This window comes from Giraffa tippelskirchi, chromosome 13, assembly GCF_054371585.1.
Source record: "Giraffa tippelskirchi isolate mGirTip1 chromosome 13, T2T-mGirTip1v1.2.pri, whole genome shotgun sequence".
In the NCBI taxonomy this organism is placed as follows: Eukaryota; Metazoa; Chordata; class Mammalia; order Artiodactyla; family Giraffidae; genus Giraffa; species Giraffa tippelskirchi.
Window position 1 is genome coordinate 38,795,601 of NC_137287.1, and position 27,947 is coordinate 38,823,547.

At 58.5% G+C, this 27,947-nt stretch overlaps 2 protein-coding genes and 1 long non-coding RNA gene across 3 annotated transcripts; all 3 read right to left on the bottom strand.

Moving 5' to 3' along the window:
* Positions 1-2,141: 2,141 nt before the first annotated feature.
* Positions 2,142-7,517, bottom strand: LOC145530924 (uncharacterized). The gene is made up of 3 exons (XM_081552271.1): positions 7,495-7,517; positions 4,207-4,959; positions 2,142-2,305 (listed from the first exon to the last, which is right to left on the bottom strand). The coding sequence occupies exons 1-2, from the start codon at positions 7,515-7,517 to the stop codon at positions 4,245-4,247; spliced, it is 738 nt and encodes a 245-aa protein (XP_081408397.1). The 3' UTR covers positions 2,142-2,305; positions 4,207-4,244.
* A 1,261-nt stretch (positions 7,518-8,778) lies between these two features.
* GREP1 (glycine rich extracellular protein 1) lies at positions 8,779-20,259 on the bottom strand. The gene is made up of 36 exons (XM_081555169.1): positions 19,802-20,259; positions 19,196-19,231; positions 18,954-18,983; positions 18,843-18,875; positions 18,686-18,745; positions 18,366-18,398; positions 18,209-18,262; positions 17,910-17,957; positions 17,385-17,417; positions 17,242-17,301; positions 16,228-16,257; positions 16,112-16,144; positions 15,964-15,993; positions 15,801-15,836; positions 15,011-15,040; positions 14,897-14,929; positions 14,771-14,806; positions 14,135-14,170; positions 13,731-13,760; positions 13,627-13,659; positions 13,498-13,533; positions 13,141-13,170; positions 13,018-13,050; positions 12,184-12,237; positions 12,017-12,049; positions 11,887-11,940; positions 11,764-11,796; positions 11,633-11,668; positions 10,654-10,695; positions 10,534-10,566; positions 10,043-10,120; positions 9,929-9,958; positions 9,543-9,656; positions 9,337-9,381; positions 9,180-9,233; positions 8,779-8,951 (listed from the first exon to the last, which is right to left on the bottom strand). The coding sequence occupies exons 1-36, from the start codon at positions 19,950-19,952 to the stop codon at positions 8,944-8,946; spliced, it is 1,578 nt and encodes a 525-aa protein (XP_081411295.1). The 5' UTR covers positions 19,953-20,259; the 3' UTR covers positions 8,779-8,943.
* Positions 20,260-22,007: 1,748 nt separating this feature from the next.
* Positions 22,008-27,936, bottom strand: LOC145531781 (uncharacterized). Its single transcript, XR_014072741.1, has 5 exons — positions 27,166-27,936; positions 24,720-24,890; positions 24,523-24,594; positions 24,167-24,386; positions 22,008-22,178 (listed from the first exon to the last, which is right to left on the bottom strand). It is a non-coding gene; the product is annotated as an uncharacterized LOC145531781 (long non-coding RNA).
* Positions 27,937-27,947: the final 11 nt, after the last annotated feature.

Genomic DNA, 27,947 nt, shown 5'->3' on the forward strand with positions numbered 1-27,947 from the left:
TGCAGTCAGGCCTGGCATCACTGTGTTAGTCGTTCAGTCATGTCCGACTCTGTGCGACCCTGTGGACTGTAGCCCTCCAGGCTCCTCTGTCCGTGGGATTCTCTGGGCAAGAATACTGGAGTGGGTTGCCATTTCATCCTCCAGGGGATCTTCCCAACCCAGGGATTGAACCTGGGTCTCCTGTCTTGCAGGCAGATTCTTTTCTGTCTAAGTCACTGGGGAAGAAGCACCAGGGAGGCCTTGCTTTCAAGGCCCACCAAGTCCACTGGCGGCTCTACCCTGCCCGCCTGCCCACCCCACCCCCAACATTGCGACAGGGCCTACTGGGGGCAGTGCACGCACCAGGTAAGCTTGTGCCCAGAGATGGCACTAAGTGGCCCCTAGGTTTCCTAGATCCCGTCATCTACCCTTTACACTGCCCCTCACGCAGCCTCGTGGGAGGTGGGCACTCAGGGGATGCAGACGCCCCCCTCACTGTTGCCCCTGGAGACCAATCCCAGCCACAGCCACCGCACCTCTCCCGCTCCTCTCCCTCCTGATAAGGCACCTACTCCCACAGCTCAGAGGGGGCGCCAACGTGGAGACATTCGTCAGAGAACAAGGAGAGGCCCATGGTCCCGAGGGGGTGGTGGGGGAGGAGGACAGAGCCCCAGGGTCCCAGGGCTGGAATGTGCCGCCCACCCTCAGCCCTCAGCCCTCAGCCCTCCTTAGGCTAGGAGGCCCTGGGCCCTCTCTAGGGTTTTCTGGTCAGTAGGATCTGGGAAATGAAGGGTTAAAGTTGGGGTCTATGGAGGGGCCGGGACTGGGGTTGGAAGGCTACCGCTGGGGAGAGACCAGCACCCCCACTGTGAAGTTACCATCTCAATGACATTTTATCGACTCCCCAGCAATCGCCGCCTCCTGGGAGAGAGGTGGGAGGGAAATCTTTCCTGGTGTACGGGGGGGGGGGGGGGGGGGGGGGGGGCGGCGGGGAGGAGCTGGGAGGAAACCGAGGAGTGAAAGAACCAAATCGAACCTTTGCTCTCTCTGGGAGGGTGGAGGGGCGGGAGGCTCAGGTGGGCCAAAGAGACGGGGGCTCAGCTTAGATGGAGGTGAGGGGGGAGGGGTCAGCGCTAACTCTATAGTCCATCTTGATCCCCTTACAGGTGATCAGGACAAAAGAGGAGGAACTGACCACAGCCACCAGGGGTCTGGAGGTGGCTATGGGGGTTGCACAACAACCCCAAAGGCTGCGTCACCTGTTTCCTGAGGCCCCGATATACAGGCAGAAAGCCCCCGGCTGCTGAACCAAAAGGAGCAGAGGAAACTGACATCCCAGTAATAATTCTCCTGAGCTCACATCCCCATTTTATAGACAGGGAAGGAAGCTTAGAGAGCGAAGGAACTTGACCAAGATAACACGTGGGAAATAGGACAAGCCTGGTGCAACCCCAGACTGACTTCAAAGCCACCGGCTCAACGTCCAGCATCGTTGAACTTCCCGATGGTGAGCTGGGCCTCCTGGTGCGCCTTTCCCAGAAGGCAGTGCCATCTGTCCACAGCCAGGCCAAACCTCCCTAAAGCCATCCCCCTGCATCTGACTATGCGGGAAGCCACCCTCCACCTGGGTTCACTTTCACCCTGTCCGTGTTCCTGTAGCGGGGCTTCCCAGGTGGTGCTAGTGGTAAAGAACCTGCCTGACAATTCAGGAGACATAAAACACTCGGGTTCCATCTCTGGGCTGGGAATATCCCCTGGAGGAGGAAATGGTAACCCACTCCAGTATTCTTGCCTGGACAATCTCATGGAGAGAGGAGCCTGGTGGGGCCCAGTTCGTGGGGTTGCAAAGAGGTGGACATGACTGAGCGACTTGGCACATGAGCGTGTGTCCCTGTTGCAGAAAGAGCTGTGTTGGCTTGCCACTCGCAGATCAGTGGACTCTGGGTTAGACCTAGTGTCAACCACGCCCAGGTCTCGCTGGGCAAATTCACAACTGCCTAATCTCGGTGTCACCTGGCTATAAACCAGAGGGAGAAGCCTGCCCTGCCAAACTCCAGGACTACTGCCCCAGGCCCATGTGCCCTGCATATCTTAGGATTTATTTTAGGTATTGACTGTGTGTGTGTGTGAGCATAATGACAGTTTCACTTGTAAACCTGTGCTGACTCCATTGACTGGGTAACAATTTATTATCAGTCATACTTGTCAGCTTTCCACCAGTAGCAGTTATCCATCTGAAGCTCTGAGAATGTTGTCTTCTTTAGGAGCCCACACTGTCTTGTCCTTCTTTTCACTGTTCTGATTCTTGGCTCAGAGGGCAGGAGGGCTATAGGACACAAAGAGGGTAGAGGAAGCAGTGAGCTGGCAGCCATGGGGACTGGACCACCATTCTGCACAGTGGAAAGTCAGTCTATTTTTTTTGTCTGTCACTGAGGCTTCCCTTGTGGCTCAGCTGGTAAAGAATCCACCTGCAATGCGGGAGACCTGAGTTTGACCCCTGGGTTGGGAAGATCCCATTGAGAAGGGAAAGGCTACCCACTCCAGTATTCTGGCCTGGAGAATTTTCTTGCAAAGAGTTCGCAAGTTCGACTCGCAAAGAGGCAGACATGACTGAGCGACTTTCACTCACTGAGAGCTTTATCAAGACACTAGGTCCTTTGGGTCCTGCCCAGGGACTCCAAGGGCACCCAAGTGTCAGGTTTAGCAAAGGATAGAGCCTAAAACATAGTTTAGGGAAACTGAAAGATAGCATGGCAGGTGGGTCAGCCCCACAGCGGAAGGACACAGCCTGTACAGATAAGGGTGACTCCCAAGCCCTGGGGAAGATTGAAGACAGGAGGAGAAGGGGAAGACAGAGGATGAGATGGTTGGATGGCATCACCGACTCGATGGACATGAGTTTGAGCAAAGTCTAGGAGATGGTGAAGAACAGGGAAGCCCGGTGTGCTGCGGTCCATGGGGTCCCAAAGAGTCAGACACAACCCAAGCCCTGGAATGTCTCAAGATCCTTAATTCCTTAATCCTTAATCATTCTGGACTTAGGGTGGGCCCTATATTCAATGGCAGGTGTCATAAGAGAAAAAAAATGGGGCGAAATATGAGACACAGATACAAGGGAGACGGTCACGTGAAGATGGAAGCAGAAACTGGAGTGATGGAGTCACAAACCAAGGAACACCTGGAGCTGCCAGAAACTGAACAACAAGGAAGAACCCTAGACCCTTGGGAGGGAGTGTTGCCTGGGGACACCCTGATTTTGGACTTCTGGCTTCCAGAACCAGGAGAGAATAAACTCCTATTTTAAGTCACCCAGTTTGTGGTGGTTTGCTACAGCAGTCTCGGCAAATTCAACCACTTCCTTTCCTGCTCCTGGGTCCCAGGCTCTCAGAGGTCCCCCGAGGTCAAGTTGGCTTCCTGATACCACTCCTAATCTGCTGTTGAAGAGCCCATTGAGATAGGACGTCTGCCTGGTTACCTGAGCCCAAGCCACCTGAGTAACAAAGGGAACTTTATTCTGTGCTGTACACGCCGGGGAGAAGGGGGGTGGAAGGGGTGGTAAAGATGGGGAGAGAACAGGGGCTTCCTCTCATGACTCACCCTGGGAGCTTTCCTATCCTGTGGGTGTGACTTCACAGCCCTTGCATGTGACACTCCTGTTCCAAGGCCCAGTATCGATTGTCCATCAGCACCACTGGTTTCCTGGTGCTCCCAGGCCCAAGGGACCCTAGGATCTATTTCAGCTGAAAATTGGACTTCTTAAGACTTGGAAGGCATGTCTGAGTTTCCAAGAAGCCATACAAACTTGAGCAGAGGACTTTAGTGATAGTATTCAAACCTTTTATTATACAAGAGAAAATGAGACATTTTGCATACACTAGTAAAAGTATTTCAAGATTTTTGTTTTCATTTTCTCAAGCTGTGTGCTGTGGGCTCCTCAGCCCCACCCGCCCAGATCACCAGCCAGTTTATCAGTACAGGGAATTAGTTCCATTCTCAAATGACCAGGCCAGAGGCTTCTTGTCAGGCAATATGAAAAAATGGAAGAAATGGCTCCGATCTTCAAATGAGTTTATTTTCAGATTTGATCTTTCCTTCTCCAACCTAAGCTGCTCCGGACCCACCCTCCCTGCACCCCAGGCCTTGCTCTGACCCACGCCTTCTGAACCTGCCCGAGGGGAAGGCGGCGAGGGGCACAGTTCCTGGGTCCAGGCAGGCCTGGCTACTCACCCGCCCGGAGCCCCTCCTGGGCGGGGAGGGCCGGATCTTCAACAGGAAGGCGACAGGAAGAAGTAGGGAGGAGGGGGCGGCGGCGGCGGCGGCGGCGGCGGCAGGGGGAAGGCGGGCAGTGGCCGGGGGTCTCGAGGCACTGGGGGCGCCAGCAGGTTGAAGGGGGAGGGCCGTGTGGGCAGCGGCGGCAGCGACTGCGGGGGCGGCTCGGCGATGAGGGGCGGGCGGCCGCGCGCGCCCACGGGACCGGGAGTGGCGGCGACCGTGGCCTCGGGCAGCGGCGGCAGTGGCAGGTGTGCGGGCAGCGGCGCGGGCGCGGGGAGCCGCGGCAGGTCCTGCAGGGCGAGCGCGGCGGCGGGTGGCGCGAACACGCAGGCCTCGGGCGGCAGCTCCGGCAGCGCCACGTGGGCGCCTGGGCCCCAGGGAGCCGGCGGCGCGGGCCGCAGCGGGAGCGCAGGCAGCGGCGGCAGCTCGGCCAGGGCGAGCGCCGAGGGCGGCGGCGGCGGTGCGGGGCTCAGGCCCGGCGGGAGTCCCGGCAACGGCGGGTGCGGCAGGGACGGCGCGGGTAGCGGGGTCAGGGACAGCGACACGCGGGACCGGCCCAGCCGCGAGTGGACGCGGGCGCGGGCCAGCCGCGGATGCGAGCGGGAGCGGGGAAGCCGGGCAGCCAGCTTGGCCACAGCCGCCGCGCCAGGGCCCCTCGCGCGCAGCTCGCGGAGGCCTTGTCCCTCCAGCAAGTGGCCACGCGTCTCTCTGAGAGAGGCCCAGCCAATCGGAGTCGTGCGCTGCCGCACTCCAGCCAATCAAAGGCCAGTGCGCCGGCGACCTACACATATCTCCTGCCGGCTGTCAGGAGCTATCACTGACAGCCAATCAGAGACAGCAGCGCTCTCTGTCAAGTCCTTCTTCCCGCCCCTCCCTCAGCCCCAGCCAATCACAGTGCTCCGAGGTGCCACAGGCTCCACCCCCATTATCCCTGAGCACAGGCACTGCGTGTTCAGTGGGCGCCCCCAACTGGCCTGAGCGTCCACTTAGACGCCGCAGCTCCCCACTTCGACGCCCCCACCCTGCCCTCCTCCCCCTGTGACAGCCCTAGAATAGAGCTTATGGATCGCCTCTTTTGGGGGGTTTGTCCTTAAGAGATGCTCTTTGTGGGTCAAAGTGAGTGAAGTCGCTCAGTAGTGTCCGACTCTTTGCGACCCCATGGACTGTAGCCTACCAGGCTCCTCCATCCATGGGATCTTCCAGGCAAGAATACTGGAGTGGGTCGCCATTTCCTTTTCCAGGAGATCTTCCCGACCCAGGGATCGAACCCGGGTCTCCCGCATTGTAGGCAGAAGCTTTACCGTCTGAGCCACCAGGGAAGATTTTGTGGGTCAAGATCCATGCAAATTTCCATCCAGTGATCTGTGCGTGCATATGTGTGTGCTAGTGACTCAGTCGTGTCCGACTCTTTGCGTCTCCACAGATTGTGGCCCCCCAGGTTTCTCTGTCCATGGAATTCTCCAGGCAAGAATACTGGAGTGGGTTCTCATTCTCTTCTCCAGGGGATCTTCCCGACCCAGGGATCTAACCCAGGTCTGCTACATTGTGGCAGGTTCTTTACCGTTTGAGCCACCAGGGAAGCCCATACAGGAGATGAAACAATACCAACTAAATAGCAAAGCTTGACATGTAGTATTTGCAGTAACGTTAAGAATGGTTATAAAAGACAAATGGGTGACAAAAAGCAAAAAAGGATAAATGGTCAATCTATTTAAACTCAGAATATGAAATTCAAGAGGCAGCCAGGAACCAGGTTGGTGCCGGTGCTCAGTCGTGTCTGACTCCTTGAAATCCATGGGACTATAGCCCACCAGGCTTCTCTGTCCATGGAATTTTCCAGGCAAGAATACTGGAGTGGGCTGCTATTTCCATCTCCCGGTGATCTTCCCAATTGAGGGACCGAACCAACATCTCTTGCAACTCCTGCTCGGCAGGCCAATTCTTTACCACTGCGCCACCTGGGAAGCACTGGAGAAGGAAATGGCAACCCACTCCAGTATTCTTGCCTGGAGAATCCCAGGGACGGCGGAGCCTGGTGGGCTGCCGTCTATGGGGTCGCACAGAGTCGGATACAACTGAAGCGACTTAGCAGCAGCAGCGGCAGCACTTGGGAAGCCCGAAGTCAAAATATAGAGATCTTTATTAAAACAATATTAGGAAAAAAAAAACCCACAACAATATTACAGTCTTCCCTGGTGGTCCAGTGGTTAAGTATTTGCCTGTCAGTGGAGGGGACTCTGGTTCACTCCCTCAGGACACAACTACTGAAGCCCACACCCTAGAGCCAGTGCTCCACAGTAAGAGAAGCTACCTCAATGAGAAACCGCACACCGCAACCAGAGTAGCCCCTGCCTGCCGCAAGTAGAGAAAGCCCATTTGCCACAAAGATGACCCAGCACAGCCAAAAATAAACAAATAAAACAGCAACAGTAAATTATTAGAACATTTCTAGGTGGGTTAGAAAGTATAGCACCCACTGCCCTCTCTGAGACAGTGCTTAGTGGCCCCCCTACCCAGATGTTGCTCTTAATCCTGTTCTCTAGTGAAGAGATAATGTTTATTCCACATCTCAGGGCAGAGAAACACAAGATGATTTGTTTTTCCCTAATTTCACTTTATTTTTTACACCAGTTCAGACTGTTGCTTGATGTGAGGTGACCCCAAAGTGACTTTTTAAAAATAATTTTATTTATTCTTTGTTTCACTGGGTCTTTGTTGCTGTGTGCAGTCTTTCTCTAATTGCACTAGAGTTGGGTTATTCTTCCTTGCGGTGCACAGGTTTCGAGCGGGCTTCAGTAGTTGTGGCATGTGCATGTGGAATATTCCCTGGCCTGGGATTGAACCCGTACCCTCTGCACTGGTGGTGGATTCTTATCCACTATACTACTAGGAAAGTCCACAAGATGATATTTTAAGAATCAGTATATGCTTAGTTGCTCAGTCATGTTTGACTCTTGCAACCCGATAGACTGTAGCCTGCCAGGCTCTTCTGTCCATGGGGTTCTCCAGGCAAAAATACTGCAGTGGGTTGCCATTTCCTCCTCCAGGGGCTCTTCCTGACCCAGGGATCGAACCCAAGTCTCCTGCATTGCAGTCAGACTCTTTACCGACTAAGCTTCTTTGAGGGAAGCCCAAAGAATCAATACTTTTATGAAAAAGCAAAAGCCTATGATGATTCTCAAATAGAGCAAATTAAATGAGGTAGACTAAGAGATATTAGGCTGGAATTCCAATAATGTTTACGCAACCTCCTCAAGGTTGTGCATACTGCAGTCAGATTTTGGTCTATATCTGTTATCTTAAATCACACCATAGAAAAACAAGCTGAGTTCCTCCCTGGGTGGCAAATCCCATCGACTCTATTCAGCTCAAATTCTTCAGTTAAGGTAAAACTTCACCAGATTGCAAGAGGTGTAGACTGGGGGAGGCATAACTCAGAACAGAGACTCAAGGACACTGGTTCTGGGACCACCCAAGCCCCAGGTCAAAGTTCAGAAGAGCGGATCAATCCCCAATTTATGCAACCTCCATTCTAGACCCAGCCTAGGAGAATAAATTTGCTTCCACATTTCTGGGTGATTAAATTTATAATCATGGGATGGGAAAAGGAAGCAATCCAATAGCACTGATTACTGATACTGGATTAGTAACTAGCTTTTTAAAATGTTTGAAAGTGTTAAGTAATCTGACATATTAAACATCTGACTGATTTCCAAGAACCCCTTAAGTGCTTCGGAAGAAAGTTGCTGGTTGGATTTGTACACACACACACCCCAACCCTGTTAAGAGATCAAGTAGATTATGTGCATAATTATGTGAAGTGTCTAAGGGAATTGAGTATCAGGCTTGTAAAGCATGCTAAATATTTAGGGAGAAGCTGATCTGACAAATTTATAATCTAACTGAGTGTTAATCTAAGAATGTGAAAGTAAGTTTTGCATACAAACTATAAGATGAATCAATACAATGATATCTGGAAGCAAGTGTAAAGGCTTAAGGAAAATGAAATTTTTAGTGCATCATTTTAATAAGTTAATTATCAATTAAAACACAAGTAATGTATAATGTGGGCTTCCCAGGTGGTTCAGTGGGTAAAGAATCCACCTGCAATGCAAGAGATGCGGGTTTGATCCCTGGGTTGGGAAGATCCCCTGGAGAAGGGCATGGCAACCCACTCCAGTATTCTGGCCTGGAGAATCCCGTGGACAGAGGAGCCTGGCTGGCTACAGTCCATAGGGTTGCAAAGAGTAGGACACGACTGACTCAACTGAGCATGTACACAGTGTGTAATGCACAAGTCCCCTAACCTGGACATGGCTCCATCTCTATATTGTGACCACGTGTTGTCCCTGAGAGCAGGCCTGAGTTTGTTCTGTGCTCATGTGGCTCTTATCTGGAGCACAGCTCCTGGCACACAGCTGTGTTGATGTTTGTTGAAGGAATGAATAAGGTGCTGGGTGGAGGCTGCAGGCCCAGGCGGTACCCCAGCCCAGCTGGAGATCCCCCCTACACAGCACACAGAGGCAAACAGGGAAGCACACTGCCTTTATTGAGACTTCCAGCCTGCAGGAGACCCCAGGCCAGAGGCCAAGCCAGAGGGTCTGGCCGGCCTTGCCTGAAGACCAGGCTCTCATGCAGAGGCGTTCAGAACGGACGGTGGGTGTGCTCGGGTGCTCATCATTTCCCAAGAAGTCAGCGGCCTGGGCAGAGGCAGAGCAGGGCCCAGCTGAGCTCTGGCCCCTGCTCACCTCCTGGGGGACACGGGTCCTCTACCTGATCTCTGGGGCCAGCCACCCACCAGGCACCCACCGGTGGCCTAAGAGCCACCATCTGTTCCTCCCACGGGTTGGGGTTGCCCCAGTGCAGCCCCGAGGGGTGATGATGGTGGCATGGGGTGGCTGGGGGTGGGCCACTGAGTTCCCTCTCACCTCCAAAGCCATTTTCCAGCGGGCCATTGCTGCCTCTCTTCACCTCAGGGCCTCCTAAGGTACAGAGACAAGCCAGGGCACCTGGGTCAGCAGAGGACTTCGGAGTCCTTCTGCCCACCCCCAGCTTTACCCAAGGCCCTGGGAGACCCCTACTCACCCAAGGGCCCAGGGCCCAGCTCTGGCCCCAGCTGTCCATAGGGCCCTGGGGGAGGGATGGAGGTGAGGATACTGAGTCCCTCATGCCCACCTCTACTCCCTCTGCCAGGAGTGCCCCCCTCCCTCTCTGAAGGACAGTCAGGTGGGCCCAGAGCCCAGTTCCCTGCAGCCACCCCCCCAACAACGCTCTTCCGCACACTCCATTACCTGGTTGGCTCCCGACCTCTGGGTATGTGCCTCCGACCACGTATCTAGGCTTCAAGGCAGCCCCCCAGGGCCGGAGGGAGAGCCAAGGAAAGCCCCTCAGGGCCCCAGCCTGACCTGAAGAAGGAGAGCCGGCTTGGGACCCCTGCCCACTGGAGCTGGGTGTCCAGGATGCGCCGGTCCTCCCCGGTTCTCAAAGACCCCTGCCCGCCTGGCCTGGTCCCCACCGCCCTTGCTAGGGTTCCCTCTGCCCTCTCAGTATGTCTTACCATTTTCTCCAGGGCCTGGAGTGGCCACTTTGGGGAGCACGAGGGCAGCCTCCCCATACCCTGTGAGAGAACCAACCCTTTCCCCACCCCCTTGCACTCGGTTGCCTGGGTCCCACTCACCATTCAGAAAGCCATCGGCCCCCGGGAACCCTGGAGGAGGAAAGACAAGGTCAGAGACACGAGCACCCCTGAGCCCAAAGCCCCCCACCCCACCCCCCCAGCCCCTCCAGGCACCTGGCTGTGGGTGGGCCTCAGGGAAGACCCCAGCTCCCAGACCACCGTTGCCCAGCCCACCATTGCTGTAGCCAAAACCTGCAGGAAAGCGATTGGAGGGGGGCTGGTTGGGGAGGGGTGGGGGCCACATGGGGCGGGGGGCAGGGTGACCTGCTCATGGAGAGACAGGGAGGGGCAGGTAGACAGACCGACTCAGAGGCAATCTAGAAGGGGCCTCCCCCAGTCCTGCCCCTGCAGGCAGCTAACAGGACAACCCTCATTCAGGAAGCCAGGCCTCCCCTCAGCCCCGGGTACCTCCCTTCCCACCTGCTCAGTCTGTTACTCTACTCTGACCTGAGACAGGACCCACGGCACAGGCTCTGGCCATCCATGGGGCCCAGCGCTTAGTAGGCGAGAGCGCAGTGAGTACAGACAGATACAGACACACAGACAAGCCGTGCTCGCCGTTGGGGGGGCGACTCATGCCCAACACGGGGCCCAGGGGGGCTCACCGACTTTCTGGGGCCTGAGGCCACCACCAAAGCCTGGGGGAGAGGAGGCTGGGTCAGAGATAACCTCCTTCCTGGGCTGGTGGAGGGAAGGGGAGGGAAAGCTCAGAAGGGCCTTCTTACCCAGTTCTGCTCCTGGTCCATAGCCATTTGGGGGCTGGTACCCTGTGAGAGGAATGGAGGTGAGTGGGCAACTCTGAGGCAGAAGGGACTCTTCTCATCCCCAGGGAATGGAAATCAGAAGACATGAAGAAAGCAGCACGAGAGGCCAAGGGTAGACTCAGAGAGGGACTTCCTGGCCTTAAGACACCTGAACACCTGAGGTGGGCCAGAGAAAAAGGGAGATGGAATGGCATAATCTGGCATGGAGAGGGAGCAGACAGACACACACCTGCTTCCTGAGGTTTCAGTCCCCACTAGAGGGCTGGAGTAGGCACTAGAAGGAAGGCCAGGGGACAGGAGTGAGCCCACGGCGAGGCGGGTGGGGAATGCCTCAGGAAGCCACGGGGGAAGGGCTGGGGCCTGGGGGTGCTGTCATATTGGCAGTCACACGGGGTCTCAGGGCCAGAGTTCAGGCTCTTCTTCACTGACTTGCTGGAGATCAGGCCTGGGGGCTTCTGAGCAGCCCAGCCAACCCCAGCCTCTCCTGGGACCAAGTACACACCATGGCCCCTCAGAAACCCCAGTCAGCACTGACCTGGGAACTTGCCATCCTGCCCTGGGAGAGGGGGCTGGGATTTCAGGCCCCAGCCACCCTCTTTATCAGAAGGGATCCCTGGAGTGGGAGGCTTGGCAAGAACCCCACCACTGCAGGGACCTAGATGGGAAGGAAGGGAGAGGGCAGTGACCCCAGACTGGCGCCGCCTACAGGCTGCCTTCCTGGCCTCCGCCTGGTCAAGCCACGGCCTACGGTGGCTTCTAGGGCAGAAAGGTGCTGCCAGTGGGGACAGCAGCCATGTCAGAAAAAGCCCAGCTCCCGTGGGTCACAGTCTGCTCTGGGGACAAGGGGACTCAGCCGCCTGCCGTGGTTCCTGCTGTTGCCCACCCTGCCCCATCATCCAGCAACATCCCCCCACTTCCCTCTGTTCCCCTCCTGCCTCACCTGGCTGGGCCCCGAGCCCATTGCCGTTGCCATATCCTGGAGAGGAAAAATGAATGTGAGGGGCATTGGTGGGGGGGGGTGTCTGGAAGGAGAGGCGGGAGGAGGTGCAGGAGAGGGACGGGAGGGCTCACCTGGCTTCTGAGGTTTCAGACCCCCTCCGAGAGCTGCAGGGGAGACGGAGGCTCCCTCAGGCCCAACCAGCCCTCCCTGAGGAAGGTGTGCTCTCTCCCACCCCAGGCCCCCACCCGCCTCACCTGGGAGGAGCTGAGGCCCGTTGCCCAGCAGCCCGTTCCCCAGTGGCGTGTATCCTGGGAGGAAGCACGGGCATGAAGTCAGGGGCTGGGGAGACTTCAGAGGGGGCAAAGGAGAGGTGGATGGACTCACCTGGCTTCAGAGGGCTCGCGCTCCCTCCTAGGCCTGGGGGGAGACCAGCAGAAGCTGAGTGACCGGTGGACCCCACCCTGCCCCTCCTCTTCCCCAGGACCCAGCTCTTCACCCAGTGGGGCCTCCTCCCCAGCCCCCAGAACTCCAGACCTGTCCCTGCCCCACACCTGGCTGAGCCCCTTGGCTTGGGAAGGCTCCAGCTCCCAGCGCATTCCTGTAAACTGGAGAGACAGAGGCAGGCATTACAAGGAAGAGCAAGGGCGGGAGGAGACGGTTTTCGGGGGTAGCGAGAAGGCAGGGGTCCAATCCTGACAGCAAGTCCAGGGCCACCGAGCGGTTCTCAGACTGCACCACAGGGCCCTGCAGTGTCGACCCGGAGATGGCAGCGTCACGGGCTCAGCCCCCAAGACTGCTCCCCACCCCGCCCCACATTTCTGCCACCAGTTTCCCATCCAAGTTGTCACCTGTGCTTCTGACCAGCTGGCTGTAGATCAGAGATTCCCACGACCCCCTCCTTGGGGAGGGGTTTGATTAATTTGTTAGAGCAGCTCACAGAACTCAGGGAGACATTTTATTTATTAGATAATCAATTTACTAGAAAAGCATAGAACTTGGGAAGGGCCAGATGGAAGAGATGCAAGGGACCAGACACGTGAGCGGGCACTTAACTTCTCCCGTCCCCTCTGAGCACACCACTCCCAGTGCCTCCATGGGGTCAGCTGCCCAGTGTTGTTATGTGCTCAGTCATAGCCAACTGTTTTCGACCCCATGGACTGTAGCCCGCCAGGCTCCTCTGTCCAAGGGATTTCCCAGGCAAGAATGCCGGAGTAGGTTGCCATTTCCTTCTCCAGGGGAGCTTCTCCACTCAGGGCTCAAACCCGTGTCTCCTGTGTCTCCTGCATTGGCAGTTGGGTTTTTTACCACTGCACCACCTGGGAAGCCCTATTTCCTCCTACGAATCATAGTATCACAGGGCAGGTAGAGAGAAAAGGAGGGTTTACCTGGCTTCTGAGGTTTCATGGCCTCAGCGACTCCTGGAGAAGAAACAGGTGGGAGCAGATGAGGGACCATGACCCGCTCTGAGCCTCTCCCCCGCCATCTGCCCCCAGCACCCACTCTTGTACCTGGGCCATAGCCAATGGGAACTGCAGGCCCTGTGGGGACGGGGGGAGAGGCTGAGGTGCACAGGAGGCCGGAAACTGGGGCCCCCCTTCCTCCCAATGTGGGGACCAGGAAAATTGTAGCCTCCTCTGCTCATGGCCACCCTCCTCAAGGAGCCCAGGAGGGGCGCCTCAGAGCAGGGTCCAGGCCCTGGCCCCCTCCTCTCTCCTTTGTGCCCAGCCTCCAGCTTCTCCCAACCCCTCAGTTCTGAGCTGGGGGGCCGGTGGGGACCTCATCACCCGTCCTGACCCTCAGAGGCCTGGAGAGAGGCAGGAGAGGATGCCCAGGCATAACCTCCAACCCAGAGGCCCCAGTCTCACCCGGCTGGACGCCCAGTCCATTGCCGTTCCCAAATCCTGAGGAGAGGGGAGATGGAGGTGGGCGTGTGAAAGGGGGCAGGGAAGCTCAGGGTTTGGGGAGACGGGGAGAGGCGGCTAAGGCAGGCTCACCTGGCTTCTGGGGCTTCATGCCCACTGCCAGGCCTGGTGAGGGACACAGAATGAGTGCGGGCGCCCCTGGGCCTCCGCTGCCTCCCTGGGCAGGCCCCCCCTACCTGCTCCATAGCCGTTTTCAGCCGCAGGGCCTGTGCAGGGGTGGGTGCGGGGTGATAAGACTAGTCGTGAAGCTGAGGGGTGAGGCCAGCATGGGGGCCCCTCAGTATTGCCCCCACCTCTCCCCAGGGTCCTTGGTACCCCCGGACACCCTCCACTTGTGAAGCAGGCAGTGGAGTCACGGGTCTGAGGGACACAGGAGGGCCGGGACGGCCTCCTCTCCTCTGATGCCCGGGGTTTCCCACGCCCTCCAGGCCTGGGGAGGCAGGGGGGCTGACATGGACTCCTCTAGGCCTCCCCAGACCCCCAAACCCCAACTCTTCATTTTCCCTGTGGCCCCCACCTCTCGAGTCCCTGCTCCCTCCTCACCCCCACCCCCTGAGGACCCAGGCCCAGCTGCCCTCACCTGGCCTGGCTCCCAGTCCGTTTCCATTACCATATCCTAGGGAGGAAAGCGGGGTGGGCGGGCAGTGTTTGAAGGTGAACCCCTTCAAAGCAGGAGAGAGACGAGGCAGGGGGTCTCCCCGCTCACCCGGCTTCTGAGGCCAGCCTCGTCTGCCCTCTACTCAGAGCCCAGGCCCTGCCCTCCAGGTCCCCTGCCCCAGGGGAGGCCCATGCCCAGCCCATCCCCAGATCCTAGAGCGAGGAGGCAGGGGGTAGGGGCACTCTGATTTCGGGGGTCCATGGATAGAGACAAGGCCAGGGTAGGACTCCCCTGGCTTCTGGGGTTTCATGCTCCCCACAAAGCCTGAAGAAGACATGGGAGCAGGTGAAGGGCCCAGAGCCCTCATCCTGGGCACCCGAGGGCCCCCCTCTGCTCCTACCTGCTCCGTATCCCTGCGGTGTTGCTGGGCTTGTGGGGAGAAGAAGGGTGAGCTGGGCGGATTTGGGGTCTAGCTGAGGGGGAAGTCAAGCCAGAAGGCTAGAATCCTGGGGGTTTCCTCCTAGCACCCCTTAATCATTCCCCGGCCCTCACGAGGCCTGGAAAGGAGGCGGGAAAGGACACCCGCATGTGGAAGCCTCCAGACCCAACTACTCTCACCTGGCTGAGCTCCCAGTCCTTTCCCGTTCCCAAATCCTGGGGGGACAGATGGAGGTGGAGGTGAGTGGGGGAAGGGGCCACAAACTCCAGGTGGGGGACAGAGACACAGGCGAGGGTGAGGCTCACCTGGCTTCTGAGTTTTCACACCCCCTCCAAAGCCTGGAGGAAAATGGGGAGCAGGTGAGGGACCAACCCAGAGCTCCAGCACCCCGACACTAGCTTCTCCCAACCCTCTGGTACCTGCTCCGTAGCCATTCTGAGCCAGGGGGCCTGTGGGAGACGGAAGGGTGAGAAAGGAGCTTGGGACCCTGGCTAAAGTGGGGGAAAGTGTTAGTCGCTCAGTCATGTTGGACTCTTTAGACCCCATGGGCTGTAGCCCACTAGGCTCCTCTGTCCATGGGATTCTCCAGGCAAGAATACCGAAGTGGGTTGCCATTTTCTCCTCCAAGGGATCTTCTCAACCCAGGGATTGAACACAGGTCTCCTGCATTGCAGGTGGATTCTTTATCATCTGAGCCATCAGGCAAGTCCCAGTGGCCCCTTCCAGAGCCCAGGCAAAACCAGGGTCCTAGAGGCTCTCCCCCAGCCCCTCTCAATCCCTCATCAATCCTGCCCCTCAAAGGCCTGGGGGGGATGGGAGAGGACACCCAGATGTGGACCCCCCACCCCATCCCAGCTGGGCGGGTCCTCGTCCTCCCCGTGGAGCCTGAAAGCCATCCCGCCTGCCTGGGGTCCCCCCTGGCTGGTGTCACCACCACCCCTGCCCCCACCAACCAGCCAGGAAGGGGGAGTCCTTGACATCCCCTCACCAACCATAGGCTCTGCTCTCACCACTGGCTCTTGCCACCATGGCCCGCGGCCACTTCCAGAGCCTGTTCCCTCTCTGGTCCTCTCTCTGGGATGCCCCGGCTCAAGATTTCTCAGTGGGGCACAGTCTGCCCCTGGCCCCTCCTGTCCAGAATGTGCCCTCCCTACCTGGCTGCTGAATGAGTATTTGCTGTGGGATCCCAGATGGGATGGCGGGTCTCACCTGGCTTCTGAGGTTTCAGCCCTCTTGCTCCAAGGCCTGGGGACGAGGAGACTGTCCAGTGAGTCCACCCGATCCCGTCTTCCCTCAGAGCCAGGGGCAGTCCCCTCCCCTTCATCTTCCACCCCCAGGGTGAGTCCTGAGGCCCTAGAGCTCCAGGTCTCACCTGGCTGGGCTCCGTTCCTGGTCCCAAATCCTGGGGAGACAGAGCGAGAGGCCTGAGAGTGAAGCGGGGCTTGAAGGAGCTCAGATACAGAGAGGACGGACAGACAGACAGATCAACCGAGAGCCCAACAGGGCAGAGCGGGACTCACCTGGCTTCTGGGGTTTCCCGCTCCCTCCAAAGCCTGAGGAGAGACCAGCAGGTGAGGGACCCTGAAACGCCCCCCTCTGGGCTTCCCCTCTCAATTCCCCCTGGTCCCCTCTCTACCTGGTCCAAAGCCATTTGGAGTTGTGAGACCTGTGGGGGGTGGGGGACATAGGAAATCCAGACAATGCTGACGTGGGGGTGAGCCCCAGCCTCCCACCCCGGCCTCCCCTGGACCCCTGCCCTCCCCTCCCCTTTCTTCTATCCAGCCTGGGTAGGTTCACAAGAGGGATGGGGAGGTCCCTGTGGGGACCTGTGACAGGAAAAGGGCTGGGGAGACAGCAGCAGCTGAGACAGGAACCCCAGATCCAGCCTCCCTCCTGGGGTCCTGTCCACACCCCTCTTTGATCCCACTCTGACTGCTGCGTGTCCCCACCCCACTGCAATGCCAGCAGCCTCTTCCCCAAGTTCTCCTACTCCAGGTAGACCAGTTCTTTCACTCCCAGCTTAAAACCACAAAGGTGAGCCCCACAGCTAGATTCAAGTCCCCCCTGGCCTCCAGCCCTGGGCTCTGCCCTCTGGCTTTCTGCTCTTGGTGGGTTCTCTGCCAAGTCCTGACCTCAGTCCACATGGGCACCCAGGGGTCCCGGCTTGGGCACTCGGCCCAGTGGGCCTGCAGCCCTAAGGTTGACGAGAGCGGGGTCTGCAGTGCGCAGTCAAGGCCGGGCTCAGGCGGGCACTCAGGAAAGGTGGTGGAAGGAGTGAACCCCTAAAAGGCCCCCTGTTAGGAGTCCAGAGTGGGGCATGGTGGTGACCCCTCTCTCCCCCAGCAGCCCAGGCCCTAGCCACCCTCCCTGGCTGGGCCCCCAGGCCATGCCAATACCCTGTGTGAGCAGTGGGTGGGGGCACAGAGGAGGACTTGGGGTGGGGACAAGGGCAGGGAGGGGCAGGGCCAAGTCTGTGTCTCACTCGGTTTCTGAGGTGTCACGCCCCCTCCCAAGGCTCCGGCCTGTGGACCCCTCCCTGCCCCCATTCTCCCCCCATAAACCAGTTTTCTGCCCTCCATAGCCCCTCCCCTCCCTCCTTCCCAGCACCCCAGTTTGGCCCCGGTGCCCTCACCTGGCTGGGTGCCCTCACCTGGCTGGGCTCCAGCTCCGGGGAAGGCCCCCGCCCACAGCCCATTCCCAGCGCTGAGTCCTGGGGAGACAGAGCAGGAGGGAGTAAGGGGGGGAGGGACAACGGGGGAGAGGGCAGAGACCTAGGGACAAGGTGGGGCTCACCTGGCTTCTGAGGTTTCACGCCTCCTCCAATTCCTGAGAACGAGACCGAGATGCAGTGAAGCTCCGGTGAACCCCCAACCCAAGCCCGCAGGCCAGCTCCCCCCCAACCTCTATCATCCCTAATCCGGTCCCTGGTGATTCAGAGCCGTGGGGCCGGTGGAGAGAGGGAGGGTGGGGTCTGGGCTGCCGGGGGTGGGTCCACACCTCCAGGGGTGTCCTCAACCCATGAGCTGGGCACCCCCACCACAGTTCTCAGAGAGTTATGCCCAGAGAGGGACCGGGGAGTCTGGACCCTCCCCAAGACCCCAGCCCCAGCCAGAGGAGTGGCAGCAGCGGCACAGGTGGCAGGGCTGAGGACAGGCCTCTCTCCCTGACCTCACCTGGCTTTGGAGGTCTCGGGGCCCTCCCAGCCCCGGAGAGAGACAGAGGCCGACGCTGATCCCAGCCCCTCCCCTAATAGCGTGGGCCAAGACCCTGAGCCCCTCTTGCTTGCCCCTCCCTGCAGCCCTGCCCCTCCACGCTCACCTGCTCCCGGAAAAGCCCCAACGCCGATACCATTTCGACCCCTGAATCCTGCGGACAGGAAGTGAGGCAGTTAGTGCCGGCTAGGCAGATCGGGGCGCACAGAGGGGGCCGGGAGGGGTAGGGGGAGCGCTGGGATGGGGGCGGGGCTCACCGGGCCTTGGAGGCTCCACGCCCCGCCCCCAGACTGAGTCTCTGCCCTCCCGCACGACCCCGCTCTCTCCCGACGGGCTCCCGGATTCCAGCTCTGCGCGCTCCCTCCCCCTCCCTGAACCCCAGGGCGGTGCCCCAGGCGCCCTTACCTGGCTGGGCTCCCAGCCCTGGGAAGGCACTAGCTCCCAGCGCATTTCCGTATCCTGGGGACAGAGAGGGAAGGGTGGAGGGGCTGGGGCCAGGCGGCGAAGGGCGGGAAGACTGGGAGGTGGGCTGACGGCCATCAGGTCAGGGAGCGGGGCTCACCTGGCGGCTGGAGTTTCGCGTCCCCTCCAAAGCCTGGGGAGAAGGGTAGTGGTTAAGGGGACCCAGGGACCCAGCCTCTTCCTGGGACTCCATGAGGGAGAGGTAAAGGGGGGCATTTGGGGTCCCAGCTGAAGTGGGGGCGACTCCGTGTTCTCTGTTCCCCAAACTAGACCGCAGGATTCTTTATGGACCTTGCCTCTGCCCCCAGTGAGTCGCCAGCTCTGCCCTGGGAGAGCCAGGGAGAAGCCCCTCCCAAGGTTGACCTGCTGTACCCCTAACACCCCTCTCTGCTATCTACACCCGTCCTTCCCCCACCTCACCTGGCTGGGCAACAGCACCTGGGAGGGTCCCGACTCCCAGCCCATTCCCGTTCCTAAACCCTGGAGAGACACATGGGGAGACAGGGCAGGAGGGGTCAGGGAGAGTGAGGGCGAAACGGGCACAGAGACAGGGAGGGACAGGTAGGGTGAGGCTCACTCGGCTTCTGGGGCTTCGCGCCCCCTCCAATGCCTGAGAAGGAGACGGGGGTCATGGGGGAAAGGACACCCCATGTCAGGGCTGCCCCGAGAATCCTGGCCCCACCTCTACCTGTTCCATAGCCATTCTGAGCTGGAGGGCCTGTGGGGAGAGTAAACCACGAACTGGGTAGGTTTAGGGAGAGGAAGCCGTGAACTGGGTAGGTTTAGGGTGGGGGTGCAGCACCTTGGACCCCACCAGAAACAACCGATCTGACAGACAGCTCCCTATCTGGCCCCCACCCCCAGAATCATCCATCCTGCCCTCCCTTCCAAGGCCTGGGAGACCAGCCCCCCTGCCCGCCCTCCACTCACCTGGGTGGACTCCCAGCCCGCGCCCATTCCCGAACCCTGGGGGAAGAGAGCGAGGTGAGGGGTGTGAGAGAAAGATGGGGAGACAAGGAGAGAGCTGGGGCTGGGCCAGGCCACCCGGCTTCTGAGGTGCAACACCCATTTGGAAGCCTGGGGGAGACCCGGACGCCCCCCACCCCTCAGCCATTCCGAGCCTGATGACTCAGCTCCAGTCCTCCTTTCCAAGGAAGGCGGAAGGCACGGAGGTGCAGGTGGGGAGCCCAGGCCCCTTCTTCCCTTCCTCTGCTCAGAGGCTCCCTGGGACCTCGCTCCAAGCCTGGGGTGCATGCCCTGGAGCTGGCTTCTGCGGGCAACCAGGGAACAAGCAGGGAGAGGAAAGAGTTGTACCCCCAGGCAGGTACTGGATGACGTGACACCAGAATGGCCTTGGTGGACTCCTGGAAGGACTCCTGTGGGGGGCGGGAGGTAGTGTGTGGGAGGAAAGGACAAGGAAGACACTGCAGGAAGGGCGGCAGGTGGGTTTCTGGGGGGAGCAGCAGCACAGGGGTCCCCGAGTGTTTCTGAGATGGCTGCCTCCCCCAGACCCAAACCCCATTTCCCATGCCTCACCTGCTCCTAGACCACTGGGGGGGCCGTAGCCTATGGGGGAAACGGGAAGGTGAGCAGGGGTGGGGCAGGAGGGGCCAGGAGCTAGGGTGCCCATTGCGAGGACACAGAGGGCCCCCCTCCCCTCCACCAGCTTTACCCGATCAATAGCCATTGGAGCCTCCTAAGCCTGTGGGGTCGGGAAGAGGGGGCACTTAGAGGGCAGCAAGGAGCTGAGTCTGCAAGCTCCCTGCAAAGCGAGAGGGTGCGCCCCCATCCCCGGGCCTCAGGCTCCCCAGGGGTCACTGAAGGGTGAGCAGACTGGTGGCAGGGGGAGTGGAAGGGTCCTTGAGGAGGAGGGAGGGGTCTGGGCCAGACTCCTGGGGCTGGATCCCTGGGATCGGCTTCCAGCGGCGGCTGCACCCCTCACCTCTGTCCTTACTTGAGCACTCCCCTGGGAATCCCATCCTCCTTGTCCCCCCAGTGCCCCTGTCTTGCTCTCCTGCAGTTCAGCTGTGTCAGCTTTCAGGAGGGAGCCCTCTCCCACATGTAGGACCCCATAGGTCCCTGGAGGGACACACCGCCTAGCTCACCCCCGTTTCCTCCCTCCCTCCCCTTCCCACCTCCAGGCCTTTGCTTCACCTCACTGCTGGTGGCAAGCAAGGTCCTTTCCCTGTCCTGTTGCAACCTGCCCCCATCCCCCACCCCAACTCCAGCCCTTCCTCCTCTGGCTTCTTTTTCTCACACTGAGTTGAGGCTCTGCCCCCTCTCAATTCCCCTCCAAGGGTGCGGGGTGTCTGTGTTTCTCACACTTGAGCTGACGTGAACAAGGCCACCTGCCCTGTGTTCTCCGGGGACCCCAGATCTGGATCTCAGAGCAGGGAACATCCGGGGCACTCCCCCTAGAGAGCCCCAAGGCGCCTGCAAGGGAAAGACCAGACCCTCTTCCTTGAGCCCAGAGCCTGCAGGGTCCACTTACCTTTCCCCAGGCCCGGAGACGATGGAGGGAGTCCTAGGGGAGCAAGCCCGGTGCCAACTCAGGGCAGGGATCCCGGGGACAGAGAAGGGGCAGATCCCAGGCATCTGTCCCCCAGCCTCCCCAAACCCTGCCCCGGTCCAGACTTCACAGACCCTCCCCTCCCTCTCTGGGGCCCAATGCTCCACCGACACCCCCAGACCGGGCGGCAGCCCCACCGCCGGTGTGCTCACCGCCTTGCAGGCTTTCAGAGGTCAGGCCGAGCAGGAGAAGGGCTGCGGGGAAGGCCCAAGTGCTCATGATGCTGGCAGAGTGGGAAGGTACCACCCTGTGGGGCTTTAAACACCCCTGCTGGGTGGGGGCCAGGGTCTCAGCCAGGCTGGCAGACCCCAGGGGGCCAGCCCCTACCTCCCAGTGCTGCAGGAGATCAGCTGGGGCCTCCTCCCTGCCCCACCCCTCATCCATCACGGGTGCTGACAGCTGGGACAGGCCCCCACCTAGCCCCCCGAGGCTCCTCCACCCCTGTCAGGGGCTGGGGCCCTGGCATCAGGCCTGGAGGCTCAGCTGCTCCCCCGCCAGTTGGCGAAGGGCAGGTGGGCACCCCAGGCCCAGCCCAAACACAGCTGGGGGTGAGAAGGGAGCCAAGCCCAGAAACGTGGGTGTGGCTGGCAGGGGACCCTCTGAATGAGATACTGTGTTACAGGAAGGAGGCAGTGTTACAGGGGCAAGTGGCCCAGGAACAGGGTAGCCCATCAGGACCTCATCATTATCCCACAAGCAGACGTGTGTGCAACAAAAGTCTGCTTCATCTAATTCTGGACCAGTGACCACGCCAGGAGACGCTGGCCCTCTGCCCCCAGCTGAGCCCAGGTTAGCAAGCGTGGGCGTGAGCCACCCTTCCAAGAGGGACGGTGACACACAGGGATGGGTAACACGCATTCAGCCCAATTTACGCTGTTTCTCGAAGGCTGGGTGGGGGCCCGTCCCCCCCCACCTCCCACCCCACTGCCAGCTTTACCTCCATCTCCTGCTCTGCTCCATCAGCACTGACTCTAACTTTAGGGACAGAATCTGGTGGGGGGAGGGGAGCTGCTTAAGCTGCAGTGGGGGCAGAGTTGCAAGAAGGTTGCCTTGCGGTGGATGAGCCTGGAGCTGGGGCCCGGGGAGGGTGCTTGGTGGACAGCTGAGTCCTGGAGGCCAGAACTGGCAGGCTTGAGACATGCCAGGCATGGGGGGTCTAGACCCCAGGCTCTTCCTCCTCCTGTGGACCCCACTGGGCTGGGGGGGAACAGCAGTGACTCAGGGTCCCTGGACCTTAGTCGTGAAGGCTCCACTCTCTGTCTGCTGGCCTGCTCCCTGCCGACCCAGCCACCCCTGGCATCTCGAGCTGAGGAGTCCAGAGTCAAGCTGGGTACACTAGGCAACCTGGCAGGGTGGGGCATGGAGAGGGGATACAGTGAGGAGTGGGCCCAGTGGGGAAGAGGCTTTTGGGGGTGAAGCCTCTGAGCCCATGACAACTAAGGGGGCCAGGCTCAGCCACAGTGGAGGGTGGGCTTCTTCCAGGTACTCCTCACTGGTGGTGCTCCCAGCACCACCCCCTCCCTTGTTGCTCACTCTCCCCACACATGAGGGCCAGCACCCCTGGGGGTGCACACATGATGTGACTATGCCCATGACATCACCTCCCCCCCACAGACCCCCGCGTGAACACGATCCCCTCAGCCAGGCGCCCTGGCCCAGCACCCCACAGGCCCACCTCCTGCCCCGCCGGGGGCAGCTGTCCGTGACCTGGAGTCCCAGAGGCTGGGAAGGCTCAGGGCTGGCCCCTGGCCCCAACCACTCCTGAGAGCCCAGGGCAGCTGTGGCTGCCTACTCTCCTGCCAGGCCACCTGCTCGGCCCATGGCAGCAGGCACCAGCTCCCTGGCTCGCTCATGGAGGGCGGCTAAGTAGCCTGTGATCAGCAGCCTGGGTGCTGGGTTCAGATTCAGACCAGGTTCACATACCAGCTCCATCTAGCTGGGGAGCTTGAGCAGAAATCCCACTTCCCTGTGTCTGTTCCCTCTCCTCTAAAACGAGGGAGCTACTTCTTACCCCATTTTACAGATGGGGAAACAGAGACAGAGAGAAAGGACTGGTCCCAGATCGTACAGCCAAGCATGGGGGCTGGGGTTTGAAGGCAGGCAGCCCACAGGTCTCCACCCTCTGCTCACCCACACACATCTGGGCCACAGACCCTCTTACCCCAGTCGTCACATTGCTGCCTGCCCACCTCGTGCCAGTCTGGGCCCAAGGCATCTGCCTCAGACCTGGGAGAGCTGAGGGCCCCCTGCACAGACCCAGACACAAGGCCCACCCTGCTGGGCGCCAGGGAAGCTTGGCCCAGTAGGAGGAGGGCGGGGAGACCAGGAGGGGCCCCGTGGGAGGTACAGGCCGGGTGCCTGCTTGGCCACTGCCAGAGGGAAAGCCAGGGCCCGCTACCACTGCCAGGCTGCCTGGGTGCTGGCGTGAGCCTGTGGAAAACGCCAAACAGTCTGGGGACTGGGGCCAACTGACTCCGCTCGGGACCAGGGCCTGGCCCAGCTGGGAACCCCTGGCCTTGGCAATGCCACTACCACCCCCACCCCCAGCACAGCTCGGTCAGGCCCCAGAGCTCACCCCCAGCCCCAGCCTGGCAGGGTAGCCTGAGAGCACGTGGACCACTCAGGGTCACGAGAGCCCCTGGCAGAGCCAAGGTCTGGGCTCCCCTTTGCTCCCAGAAGTGGGGAACACACACAGCCCAGCCTCTGAACAGAGGAGCAGCTTTGAGGGGCCAGAGCTGGGAGCCCAGGGCAGGGTGATGGCTGGGGTGTAGGAAGTGTGTCGCCTAAAATGGCACAGCCTGGGTCAAGAGGTTCCCGCCAGCCGCTCGCAGCAGCACCACCTGCCTGGTGGGAATCTGGGGGAGGCCAGTTGAAGGACAGGCCAGGCGCCTGCAGGTCAGACATCTTCTGAACACGCAGTTGTGCTAAAGGCCCCTCAGGTCACCCCCTCGGGCCTCTACGTGGAAGCTCTTTAGCCCAAATGCCTGCCTCTGCCGCCTCTGGGACTCCTCTGAAGGCCCCAGACACTTGCGCTGTGCAAAGCTGACTTCTATTAACTCCTCCTCACACCTGTTGGATTATTAAAAAACAAACAAAAAAAATCTTATGCCAGGGATAAGATTCTTATTCCCCGGCGGTCCAGTGGTTAAGTGCTTTCTTTCACTGCTTTGGGACTGGGTTCGATCCCTGCTCAGGAAACTAAGATCCCAAAAGCCAGGCAGCACGGCCGTCCAAAAGACAAACAAGTAAACAAACAAAGCCATAGGCCAGGGTGAAGTATAGCGTATATACAGAAGCGTGCACAAGACAGAAATGAACAGTATGACACGAACCTACAAAGCACCTACGCGGCTGGCACAGAGGTCAAGCAACAGAACACAGCCGACTCCCCAGAAGTGCTCATCACGATCTCCTCTTGCTGTTAGGGTAGCCATGTTTACACGTGTGGCAGTCTTTTCCTTGCCTTTCTAAAGCCACATTAATCCAATTTCGTGGCCCCTTTCCCGATGAGTGGTGAATGCGGCTTCCGGGAGTCTCAGCGGATCCGAGGTGCTGTTTCCGAGACAGGTCACAAGGGGGCGCACGGTTCAAGCCAGCTCTTGCCTGGACTTGCCGGGACCCACGCCTGGGCGGGGCTTGGGGGGCTTCCTCCTGGACAGAGCCCCGGCCAAGGGCTTTGGTCTCAAACCTTGTGACCCCAGGTGGGAGCAGAGGTCCTGGGTCCGACTCTCCTCCTGGGTCCTCCTTTTGAGCCAGGCAGCTGCTTTGAAAATTACAAAATACTGTGGTGGCGCTAGTGGTAAAGAACCCCCTGCCAATGCAGGAGACATGGGCCAGGGAAGATCCCCTGGAGGAGAGCATGTCAACCCACTCCAGTATTCTTACCTGGAGAATCCCATGGACAGAAGAGCCTGGTGGGTTTCAGTCCATAGGATCACAAAGTTGGACACAACTAAAACACAGTTGCACTCATCTCACACACTAGCAAAGTAATGCTTAAAATTCTCCAAGCCAGGCTTCAGCAATACATGAACTGTGAACTTCCAGATGTTCAACCTGGTTTTAGGAAAGGCAGAGGAACCAGAGATCAAATTGCCAACATCCAATGGATCATCGAAAAAGCAAGAGAGTTCCAGAAAAACATCTATTCTGCTTTATTGACTATGCCAAAGCCTTTGACTGTGTGGATCACAATAAACTGTGGAAAACCCTGAAAGAGATGGGAATACCAGACCACCTGACCTGCCTCTTGAGAAATCTGTATGCAGGTCAGGAAGCAACAGTTAGAACTGGACATGGAACAATAGGCTGGTTTCAAACAGGAAAAGGAGTACGTCAAGGCTGTATATTGTCACTCTGCTTATTTCACTTATATGCAGAGTACATCATGAGAAACGCTGGGCTGGAAGCAACACAAGCTGGAATCAAGATTGCCAGGAGAAATATCAATAACCTCAGATATGCAGATGAAACCACCCTTATGGCAGAAAGTAAAGAATAACTAAAGAGCCTCTTGATGAAAGTGAAAGAGGAGAGTGAAAAAGTTGGCTTAAAACTCAACATTTCAGAAAACTAAGATCATGGCATCTGGTCCCATCACTTCATGGGAAATAGACGGGGAAACAGTGGAAACAGTGGCTGACTTTATTTTTCTGGGCTCCAAAATCACTGCAGATGGTGATTGCAGCCATGAAATTAAAAGATGCTTACTCCTTGGAAGGAAAGTTATGACCAACCTGGACAGCATATTAAAAAGCAGAAACATTACTTTGCCAACAAAGGTCCGTCTAGTCAAGGCTATGGTTTTTCCAGTGGTCATGTATGGATGTGAGAGTTGGACTATAAAGAAAGCTGAGCACCAAAGAATTGATGCTTCTGAACTGTGGTGTTGGAGAAGACTCTTGAGAGTCCCTTGGACTGCAAGGAGATCCAACCAGTCCATCCTAAAGGAGATCAGTCCTGGGTGTTCATTGGAAGGACTGATGTTGAAGCTGAAACTCCAATACTTTGGCCACCTGATTCGAAGAGCTGACTCATTGGAAAAGACCCTGATGCTGGGAAAGATTGAGGGTAGGAGGAGAAGGGGACGACAGAGGATGAGATGGTTGGATGGCATCACCGACTCAAAGGACATGGGTTTGGGTGGACTCCGGGAGTTGGTGATGGACAGGGAGGCCTGGCGTGCTGCGGTTCATGGGGTTGCAAAGAGTGGGACACGACAGAGCGACTGAACTGAACAGAAAGTGACTTAGCATGCAGACACATGAGGGAGTGTTAACTATTATCATTAAAGAATGAGTAAGTTCCTACTGTTTGCTTGACTGTCCTTTTCTCACACGCATTTTCTCTTTTAGTGCTCATATACCTCACGGAAGTAGGAACTATGATTATTTTCCCCTGCTGTTGCTAAGTCACTTCAGTCGTGTCTGACTCTGTGCGACCCCATAGACGGCAGCCTACCAGGCTCCCCCGTCCCTGGGATTCTCTAGGCAAGAACACTGGAGGGGGTTGCCATTTCCTTCTCCAATGCATGAAAGTGAAAAGTGAAAGTGAAGTCGCTCAGTCATGTCTGACTCTTGGTCACCCCATGGACTGCAGCCTACCAGGCTCCTCTGTCCATGGGATTTTCCAGGCAAGAGGACTGGAGTGGGGTGCCATTGCCTACTCCGATTTTCCCCTAAAATGGGAAAAATATGGAAATGTGGAAACAGGCCCAGGGACACGAAGCAACTTACCCACAATTGCACAGCTTCTGTGGAGGGCAGAGCCCTAAATTCCCTGACTCCATGGCCTGTGCTATCTGTACTTAACCTTATATTCTAGCCCTTTCACAGTTTCACTGAAAGCACGTTTTGAACTCAAAAAAAAATATTTTTAAGTCATTGTGAACTCGACTTTTCAGAATGAGGAAAAGGAACTGAGTCCAGGACTCCCAGAGGTGGTGCTAGCAGAGGGGATGGCAGCTGGAGAGGGAGGGGCCTGCCAGCTCCCTGGGTCTCCTGGGGACACGCCTGGGCTCTGGAGCAGGGATTCAGCCTGAGTGACAGGGGCTGTGACTGCCAGATATGCTAATGCAAAGGAAGGGTACAGGGAGGGGAGCTGCAGCTGGCTGAGGCTCTGGGTCTTGGGCCCAACCCAGGATGCCAGGCCTCCAGTCCCAGTCTAAGCCTTGGAGAGCGTTCCCTGAATGTGGACACACCACAGCAATCAGGCAGCCCTGCAGTCCGTGACCTTTCAGAGACGTGGGGACTTGATCCACAAATGAACTAAATAAGGTGGGAAATGAGATCTGACCAGATGGGGAGCCTTGTGGCCTGGAAGCCTGACTAACCTGATCCTGTTAAAAGGATGAAAAGGTCCCGTCCGGTGAAAGAAGAAGCAACTCCCAGTCACCAGTTAGGAATCAGCGTCTGCTCTGGCAGTCCCGCTGCTAAGAACTTTAAGGGGATCATCCTATTTGAATCCTCAGCTCCCTGAAGGAAGCGTCAGCAGCTCCATTTTTACAGGAGAGGGGACTTAAGTCCCAAGCTTGGAAAGACCCAATGCCTTCCCAAGGTCGTTCAGCCAAGAAGGGGCTGAGGGAGGTTTGAGCTGCGCAGAAGTCTCAAATCCAAAGACTAGGAAGGGCTGCCTCGGAAGTAGCTGAGGCCTGGAGGCAGGGAGGCTTCTTGGAAGAGGCAGAATTTTCTGGTTCATTCTTTTTCAGCGGGTGGACGGTGTTGTGTGGCGGGGGGAGGAATGGGGGGATGGCAGCCCCATCGCCCCAGTGGGGTGCACGGCAGGTATGAGGAGGTACAGTGAACCCCAAGGCACTCTCGACCTCGAAAGAACCCCGGAGGCCGCAGAGACTTCCTGCCCAGCCCCAAGAGACCGCCTCTTGGGGCTACACCTCAGGGGCAAAAAACACAGTGACCGTTCCCTTTATAGACGCAAAAACTAAGCCAGCCTAGCGAGGGCCGTAGGTGCCGGCACGGAGGTCTGGAGGTCGGTTGGCGACCCGGGAACCAGGCAAGAGGGACCCAACAGCTGCCTAGACGCCGCGTAGCGCCTCAGCCTCCAAGCCGCACCGCGTAGACAACCTCCTCCGCCCGGGGTCGGAGCTGAGGAGACTTC